Source organism: Stylophora pistillata, chromosome 5, assembly GCF_964205215.1.
Source record: "Stylophora pistillata chromosome 5, jaStyPist1.2, whole genome shotgun sequence".
Lineage (NCBI taxonomy): Eukaryota > Metazoa > Cnidaria > Anthozoa > Scleractinia > Pocilloporidae > Stylophora > Stylophora pistillata.
This window is the reverse complement of record NC_142523.1, coordinates 26,804,491-26,814,039: the sequence shown is the minus strand read 5'-3', so window position 1 is coordinate 26,814,039 and position 9,549 is coordinate 26,804,491. Positions and strand designations below refer to the sequence as shown.

The 9,549-nt window shown below is 39.2% G+C and overlaps 2 protein-coding genes across 2 annotated transcripts; one reads left to right on the top strand and one right to left on the bottom strand.

Moving 5' to 3' along the window:
- Positions 1-840: 840 nt before the first annotated feature.
- On the bottom strand, positions 841-1,595 carry LOC148731147 (uncharacterized). The gene has a single exon (XM_088761277.1). It carries the CDS (start codon positions 1,560-1,562, stop codon positions 912-914), a length of 651 nt encoding a protein of 216 aa, XP_088617403.1. The 5' UTR covers positions 1,563-1,595; the 3' UTR covers positions 841-911.
- A 3,196-nt stretch (positions 1,596-4,791) lies between these two features.
- LOC148731146 (TNF receptor-associated factor 4-like) lies at positions 4,792-9,311 on the top strand. The gene is made up of 5 exons (XM_088759397.1): positions 4,792-5,216; positions 6,474-6,552; positions 7,787-8,259; positions 8,572-8,746; positions 9,017-9,311. The coding sequence occupies exons 3-5, from the start codon at positions 8,129-8,131 to the stop codon at positions 9,254-9,256; spliced, it is 546 nt and encodes a 181-aa protein (XP_088615523.1). The 5' UTR covers positions 4,792-5,216; positions 6,474-6,552; positions 7,787-8,128; the 3' UTR covers positions 9,257-9,311.
- The last annotated feature ends 238 nt before the right edge of the window (positions 9,312-9,549 follow it).

The following is a 9,549-nucleotide window of genomic DNA, read 5'->3' as shown; positions in this document are numbered from 1 at the left end:
ACGTCTACCAGATAGTAGGGATTCATCTCAAAATCTGAACTTAACGTGGAATGTTAATCAGGACACAAAGTCCATAATTTTCAGGTTTTTTCAAGGAACAAGGGGTGTTCAAAAGCTTCGAAATCCGTATTTCAATAAGAAATGTAAATACGAGCTTTTGCTCGATCGCAGAATTAACTAATCACAGCTAGTTGACATCGGCTTAACGACGATTTGCAGCCCGGGTATATACCGTTGTTAAGCCATTATTTAACCGGCTGTCAGTAAAATCAGTGCGGTGTGATCAAAATGTTTTCGTCTCGGTGAAAGCAGTCTAGCGATGCTCTTAATGAAGTCTCAGACAACTTTGATGAACAGTAAAACAGTTTGCTGAAGAACAAGGCACGAATAATTTAAAAGGAGAACGTTTATATGAATTGAATAAATGATACGAATGATCTTAGCCAGATCCGACGATGAACGTTTCTTAGCCCAAGCAATTATTTAAAACTATCTTTACAGTTAAATAGTGATACAGAGCGTCTAGTGCATCTCATTTATCGCGTAGATACATGGAGAAAAACAGCCTCGTAACCCTGTCACCGGATCAGTTCCAAGGCCTGTCCAAATTAAAAGACCTGTAAGTAAACCTACCAATATTATATGAACGAGATGGCGGACGGAAATTATACCTAACTGCACTAGTAAAAATTATTGACCTTACAGGAGATATCTGATCATCTGTAATCAGTGTTCATTAGCGGCTGTCGTATTATTTTTATCAATAAAGATTTAGAAATGCAAAGACTAGCAAAAACTAACGATAAAAACGGACGTTTCGGTGTCATCATGACGCATTGTCAAGGAGAAATAAAAAATGAAGTTTGTGGCAAGGTGTAACACTAAATTAGCATAAATATGTTACGAGCTAATTAAACAAATACTTTTGCGCGAATTGAATCGCTTTGCACGTTCAGAGTGGGTTTTAAGTCTCTGATGAAAAGCATTTCGTTCACCAAACAATCGAACTTGTTACTACACTTTTTCAGAATGCTAAAACGTTTCAGTAGGTCTTTCGGGACTTCGCTGTGCCGTTCGTGGTAGTGTTTATATATTGAAGATGCCTTTCGTTTATGTCCATCCACGCGTGTGTGTAAGTGTCCGCGTGTATAGCCCACATAACCGGCATCACACAGGTCACATTGAAATTGATAAACGACGCGTTGTTGGTTGACAATCTGTGGCTTGATTTCTCGTACTTTAAGATCTTGGCCAACTTTGCGGCTAACAAATACTGGCTGGACAGTTGTCTGCACCTTCATGCTAAGATTCTTGAGCTCTTTCTTAACATAATTTGCTGATTCTTGATCTTTGAAAGGTATGACCACACGAACAATGGATATTGGTTCTTTGGGCGTCTGTGTGGGCTGCGTACCAACAATTCTTGATTGTAAGAAGGTGTTAATGGTAGAATTTACCAGGCGCTCCGGGTATTTAAGCCGTGCGAAAACTTTCTTTAGGCGATCACACTCATCAGAGAAATGGGCCCAGGAGGAAGATAATCGGTGTGCGCGATCCAGCATAGTTTTCAGCAAGCTCCGTTTGTTGCGATTGTCTACATGGCTTTGGTAGTGTAATAGTAGGCCCGTGTTTGTTGGTTTCACATATACCTTGGTATATATACCTTTGGACGAAACAATAGAGATCTTGGTTAACAGAGCCTTTTCGAACAATTGGTTCAATACTACCCACAATCTTGCCCTTACCAGAACAGATCTTATTGACCTCCTAAACGTAGCCACCAAAGGCAAACTATTTCAATTTAACGGAGCTCTATACGAACAGACAGATGGCGTTGCTATGGGTCCCCTCTCGGGCCCTTATTAGCAAACGTCTTCATGTCATCCATCGAAGATACCCTTGAGCGACAAAGGAAACTTCCATCCTATTATCGTCGATATGTTGATGATACACTCACTGTAATGCCTGATCTAGCAACAGCAACTACCTTCTTGCATACCCTCAACAGCGCCCACACTTCGGTCAAATTCACCATGGAGGTGGAGAAGAACAGCAAGCTTCCTTTCCTTGGCACGGAACTACTCAACCATGCACATGAGGTGCATGGTTGAGCAATTTAAAGATATCGCGCCAAGTATTCGATTCCTGTGAGTATGAACAAACTGCTATTATTCAAGGTGTACGCGTGTTAAGTTTCACGGAGATTTAATTACAAATTCAAGAGAGAAAATGCCCATAACTGTCGGATTAGCGTCCCTTCCTATGGCGTTCATTACTGTTCAAATCACTTTGAGCACATAATTGACTTTCTGACACCTTTTTTACGTTCAAGGGGATCCAATTCCTCTGTCAGATATCACGTCCTAAATTTTACGACGTAAAACCTTGTATTCTATTGTATGGCGTCAAATACACCGACGTCTATTTTACGGCGAGAATTCAATCACGGTTTAGTGGACTTTCAACGTCTTCAAAACGAGGAGCTTCGCGTTACGACGTAAAATTCAATTTTGACTACACGTTACGTCGTAATTTATCAAATAAGTTCTACGTCGTATCTTTTACGACGTAAAATTTATCACCTTTATAACTTGTCAATCAAAACCTTGTCAAATAAGCTTTACGTCGTAACTTTTACGCCGTAACTTGTCAATCAAAAATGCTTACAATGTTTAATAAGTTAACTTCAAAGTCTTAATAGATTACGTAACCTCAAAGTCTTAATACGTGCAATATTATATTAAGTAACGTCTTTAAAACCCAAGAATTAGCGCATGTATATCTCATTTATTACTTGGCCAAAGCTATGCGGGAAAAGAATCCTTCTTGCTGGTATGTAATCTTTCTGAGATGTTGAAGGTATTCCCGTTTTTCTCTTGGATTCAGTTACCTCATGCATTATAATACTTAAAATAAAGTTATAAATTCTATAATTACCGTAAATCGTCTATGATCGCTCCTGTTGATAAGGGGGGGGGAATATTTTTTGCAGCGTTTATTCGAAATTTAAATCTTGCCGATAAAGGTCCAATTGTAACAATTTTTTTGTAATTAGTGAAAGCTCTCCCCCATCTTGCAACAGTGCAAGTTATCCCAACCTCTGTTAAGGTGCGTAGGAAACACCAAACCGAAAAACAAGCTATACCAAACAAAAGAGTATAATTCAAGATAGTGCCGGGAGATTATCAACGGATTTCACTATCATCGAACCAACAGTTTGAAGAACTCGTCCAAGGGGAATCGACTGCGAAGAGAAACTTTCCAACATACAGTTATATATCCAAACTGGAAAGGTCACGCCCCTCCCGCCCCAGCCACCCTCACACACATACAGTTACACTTAAATGACACCAACAGTTGATTTATTTCTGCAAAATGATCGTTACATATTTTCTTTTACCGTGGAAATCTTTGTGTTCACGAAAGAGAAAAAGAAGAGAACGGCTGGAAAATCTTAACTATTAACTACAAGTGCAAACTATTTTAAAATGTTTGCGTTATCGCAAACTTATATACTTGGAAATAATTTTCACGGAAAGATATGAATAAATAAGAAAAGATAAATAAATAAAGTTAGCCAAAATTTAGGATTATAAAATGATTCTTACTCCACTAACAGGAGATATTCCATGTGAAAAGCTTTTAAGCTTCAACATAACAAATTAAACAAAATGAAAACTTGCAAAAGAAAACGTAAATATCAGGCGGACTGAGCTGCCGTATAATGGCAAAAACTCGTGCCAAAATAATAGATACTCCAATATCATCCCATAAACCCAAGCCCGCTACATCAAATCCTTTAAATATTGGTTTCTGACTAATTCGTTCCCATGTCTCTAAATCGTCTTTCTGTCCTAGTGGTCCTCATTTTCCCTCGGGGATAGTAGAGGAAGCAAAACGCGAGCGCGCGTGAAACTTTGATAACCATTTTCGTAGGCTAAAATTATTTGCAAGATCCTAGAGATATTCACATTGATTCGTTCGCACAAACATTGTTTTTGAAAGACATGCACGCATTCCACGGCTCATTGTAAGGGTCACCTTGTTTCTTTTTTTATACAGGGAGTGACGTTGGGCTTACTCTGACGAGAACTGAAAAGAAACATTCGTTGGTCCCAGCGACCTTTGACATCTTTATCTATATGAGTGTTTTATGCTACCCAAGGAAAATTTAAATGCCTACAAAAGAACCTAGATTAATTGTCATCATATGTTTTTTCAATTTTTTTTGGTTTTTAAGTTAGAACGTTTAGTTAAAAAAAAAGTGCAAGATACTGTACAAGGCAAATCATCCCCTCACCCCCTCCCCCCCTCCCTCGATACACACACACACGCTTCCTACGCCCTTTACCATCCTTGTATTTTTTAGCCCATATATTCTAGTATCGGTTTAGTCAGATAAAACGTTCCCTTCATTGAATATGAATGAAAAAAGCCTAGAAAATAAAAAAAGAAAAAGAAAAAACTAGCTTTTCACAATCCTTTGCACCAGATTTTGCTATGGCAGATCGTACAAATGAAAATATGACAATGTTTTGAAAAAGTATGATTTATAAATCTTGCACTATGATTACGACAACGGAAACTGGTTCAGAGAAGACTCCACGAAGAAAACCGAAAAATCTGGCTATGGATCTGATTCGTCGTGCATCTCTATAACTAGAAAAGTATGACTGTTTAAGGAAATTTCAGACGATCTAGAGGAACCATCGTTATGTATCGATGGCCCTTGATGTCTATGAAGCACAAAGTCTTCGCTTGATAGAGACAGCAATGCAAACGCCGTCCTGAAAAGCACCTGAATCATTAAAAAAAAAGATGACGTCAGTGAAGCACTTGCTAGGCTACTAAGTACTATCTCATCCCATTTTCAAGCTTTAGGACAGTATTCACTCAAGGTAAGTAATACAAGAACAGTTAAAGATGAATCTGTAACTAGGGGCTTCTTTTAGTCGGGTAAAACGCTAATATTATCAAGATAGTCTATAATTTTTCATCTGTTTATATAAGGTGGTAATTTATTAATTAGCCCTTTGGGAAATTGACTTCTTTCTTTCCACAAACTTTGTCCCTGTTTAGTGTTAATTACACTATCTTCCGTGCTAGTCCTGGAGTTCAAAAGAAGCAAACAAACACAGCGGCCACCTACATTGGAGAACTTCAAGAATTTGAACCATTGAATTAACTTCGCGTATTACCATGGATAGCAACTGCAGGTAATTCGTTTGCAAACCATCTCTAATGCTTTACACCAGTTAACCTTCAACTCAGGGTATCTAGATTAGAGTATTGACTGACACATGATCGAAAAACCCTGCAAAAGTTCGCTCATTGACTGGGTGATAAGCAGTTTTACCTGTGTGGTGTCATAGTCGAAAAAGGTCCTCTGGATAGAATTTCCTCTGGGGCCACGGATTCTCAGGGTTATGGTGTTTTCACTCTCAAGAGGTTCATGAGGTAGCCCTGCTCTTGCCTCACATATTGCCTACAGGATAAGAGTGCGTTTTAACTTTTACTGGTGATAATTGACATTTCTCTTGCATCAGGCATTATTCTATTGCTGTTTATCAAAATCAGCTCTCTGTTAAGGTGAAAGAACAATTTAAAAACTACATGTATTGCATTTCTAGTAGTTGACAGAGTTTCCTCTAAAGCCTTTCCCACAAGCATGAGCATCAGAGGAAGCATAACACTTGAACAGACATGAGCATGATATTATTAACAAGTGGAAATGCATATGTTTGTCTAAAATCCCTACTATCTGAAAATCTGCAACAGCCAAGGGGGAGACATCCTTTCCTTGGATATTATTTTACCTCAGCATTTCGGCGTTCTGCTTCCATTCTAATTCTCTCTTCTTGTATAAGACGCTCGCCCTAAATACAGTTAAAGACAACATGTTGCTAGACTATAATGCAATGCTGCTTACTGATATATATTAAATAAAGATCATGGAAACATAAAAAGTTAAGATTTCAATTTCACCAGCAGTTTCCACACAATGACAAGAAAAATTTCTGCTTTCTTATTGATTTTTAATGATGGCTCCTGAATATCAAAATTATTGACCACAGACCACACTTTGTATGGGTTTCCTGGCATGATAACCCACACAGGATGTTGGGAGAACATGAGAGAAGCATCTGGGCAAGCGGTTTACAAGCTTTTCGAGTGGTGCTCTATTGCTTTTGTAATGTAAAAAAATAAAAAATGACTTTATTTATACAGGGTAGCCTAGCTCTTTAACTCAAACTATGAGTTTACCGGCACAATAAACCATAGGTTTTTAACCAATCAGAATGCATGTACCATCTCAGTTGTTTTGTAATATGCAATTCAATTAAACTGACAAGTTAACAGACCCATTTGTAAAAATACACATGCAAAAGGTTATTTAGCTGTTATTCTTCTCATTATTTCTCTACTTTAAGGATTAATTCTAAGGACAATAACACAATACTTTGTTTCTGCAGTATATCAAGCAATGTTACACAGAGCAGTTATATTCAAAAAAAGGAAACTTGGAGGTCAACCCTATATTAACTAGCTCCGGTATGTAAAGGGTTCCAAGGTCCCAGCGGCACATCCCCACCCACAAAGTCCTAAAGTTACCCCCCCCCCCGCTTATATTCAACAAAACACTCTCAAATGTCCCCCTTCCCCAACATCGTGCATTAGGAGTTTGTATTTCAGACACGAGCTAATGCCTCACTTTGTGGGACATTTGCTCACATTATTTACATATCGGCGCTTTAGAATAGTAACTGTTAAATTTAGCCCAGCGGGAAGTTACATACAAAAATCATATTTGTAGAAACTAAAAATACCTTACAGGAAAGTAAATGCCTAGCGTCGACATGAAACGTTAGGTTTCCGAGTTCGACAGTAGTCTGTGGTGTTGTAGAGGAGACTGATGTTGTCAACCACAATCTGACGTGCACCTCACTTTTTATATGTCATTAGTAAGAACAACACGCATTTTCTTTAGGCAATGCTTTGTTGTTTCAAACATATATTTTAAGTCACGAACATTTTTATAATTAGTTGTCTGATAAAAGTGTGTAGTGTCCAGTAAATACTTTTTTTCCTGACTCCTTTCTATATTTCTTAGAGCTCCCCTTACTCGAGCGAAATCAATGTGAGCCTATTGTGCTTAATTAGTGGTTTTCACTGTCACTGTAAACCAACAGAAACATCTGTTTTTGAGTTGAGATAATCTCCTATCAATGCGTGAATTCTTCCCTTGATGAACTCAAAAAGAACTTGATGAAGTCAAAAAGCCCCCCAAAAATCCCTGGAAAAAAAGTTAGCCTCTAAGAAATTGATTGTCGAGACATATATAAAATCATATAATGCGATAAATGATAGCAAATGGTACAAACCCCCCCGCCCCCACCCCGCGCGCGGCCTCTTATAAAAAATTCCTACGCTCAAATCAAGCCATCAAACTTTTTTACCCCTATCTCCCCTCTTTCCCTAAAAAAAATAATTAATAATTAACAAAACCCTTAGATCTGGCTATTTCTTGACATCCAGAGTACTGTATAGTAAACACCCTCTGTCTCTGGAATTTAGTAATGAATCAGTAGCTTTGATATTTTATAATCATTGTTGAATTCTTACCCCTCCCCCAGCGTTTTCATTTTTTTGGCAAAGTAGGGAAAAAGAAAAAAAACGTATGTGGAACCTTGATCCCAGTTCATTTCAGTCTAATTGGAAAGGGGGGTAGGGCAATTGTCCCTCTAAAATATACTTAACGAATTATGTCATTCTCTTTCCCGTACAGTCAATACGTCATACTTAAAGCAGTGGCATGCAAAGAGGGACACCTTTTTTGCCGCGGCTGTCTAAGACAGTGGATGCATTTGCATGGTAACAGAAACTGCCCTGTCGGAAGGCAACCCCTCCAAGCCTCGGACGTGAGGGGCATAATCACTTTCGACAGGGTAGTGGATTCACTGGAAGTGTACTGTGTAAGGAGAGCAGAGGGGTGTAATTGGACGGCCCATTGGAGAAAATCTCTGATCATCAACAGCAATGCCTCCATGAGCCCGTCCAATGCACCCACCAAGGTTGCATACAGACGTTCCCTCGCGGAGAGGTTGAAAGGCACGCCGGCGAATGCGACATGCGTCCCCAAGATTGCGAGTACTGCGGAGTTACGCTGCCCTTCCGGCAGTATCACCAACACCAGGAGTTGGAATGCCGGAAGGCTCCTGTAACGTGCTCGTTCAATTGCAACGTGGTTTCCATACCTCGGTAAGTCTGATTAGTTTAATAATGTAAACTGATGTTTAAAAAACCACTTCAAAAACCGTGAACGAACGACGTAGCTCAACTTTGGATAAAACAGAAATAAAATAGAATTAGAGACAAATACTGATCAAACAACATAAAAAGGGCTGAGGAAAACAACATATTCGACTGCTCATCAGCTTTAAGTCTCCTGCAATCTCTCCGACTATCAAACGAAAGAAACCCTCTTATAAATTTTTAATATTTCTTCGTTTAATCTAAACGTTGTATACATGACGACTAATGGTGTAAACAAAAGGAAATTATCTTTTCCAGGGACCAATTGAACGGGCACATTGCCTCCGGATGTACCCGCGCGTTCGTTGCCTGTCCATTCCCGGTGTGCAACGATGTGATGCGCAGAGAGGAGCTTGCCATACACGAGGCAGAAAATACGGAGAGCCACCTGCAGTTGCTTCTAGCAGAAAGGAGGGCAAACCAACTCAGCGATGTAAGTACTAGCAAATTAATTCACTTAATTTGGAGCCTCGCTCTGTTGTGTGTCCCGCACCCTTGTCCTCCGTTCTCTTCTGTGTCTTGTTCATATGTATATTTTAGTCCTTTTAGTATTGTAAGTATGGTGAAAGCGATTAAATAAATAAATAAATAAATAAATAAATAAAAGAAAATAGTTGATTGCCACAAATTCTTAAGGGCAGTAGCTACAAAAATGGTTTATACAACTTAAGGTGTTAATGAAGATTCCACCATTGCCCTTCAGGTGACTCCACGTATGACGCCGGGAAGAGTGGCGACCTTCCAAGGGAGCATCCCTGGGTTAGAGGAACAGTCAAACTCCAAGACCCTGGCGGTGGGCATAAAGAGTCCTTTAATTGCAGGCCACTTCAGGGCGATTATAGTACCCAAGATGTCCACTGGCGGGAACACGGGGGTTTTCTTTGAAAACGCAGGCTCAGATCCCGTGTTCCTCAACTTAAGGTTAATATTCTATCTGCTGTGAAGTTTTGTAAAATTAAAAGATCGATTGTTTGAGAAATACAATCCAACGATAAAAATAATAAAATCTACTTTTTTCTCAACCAGCATAACTCTCCGCCAAGGAAGTGACGCTTTCGCTCGCCGATCGCCTGTCCCCAGATGGCTTCTGCAATCTTCACCGCTAGGATGGGAGGATTTCCTCCCTCTGGACGAAGTCAGGAGCCGTTATTTAGACGAGAATGGAACCCTTACTATTCATATAAGCTACCAGTTATATACTTGAGTAGGATGGTTTCATTCTCGTTTAAGTAGGTT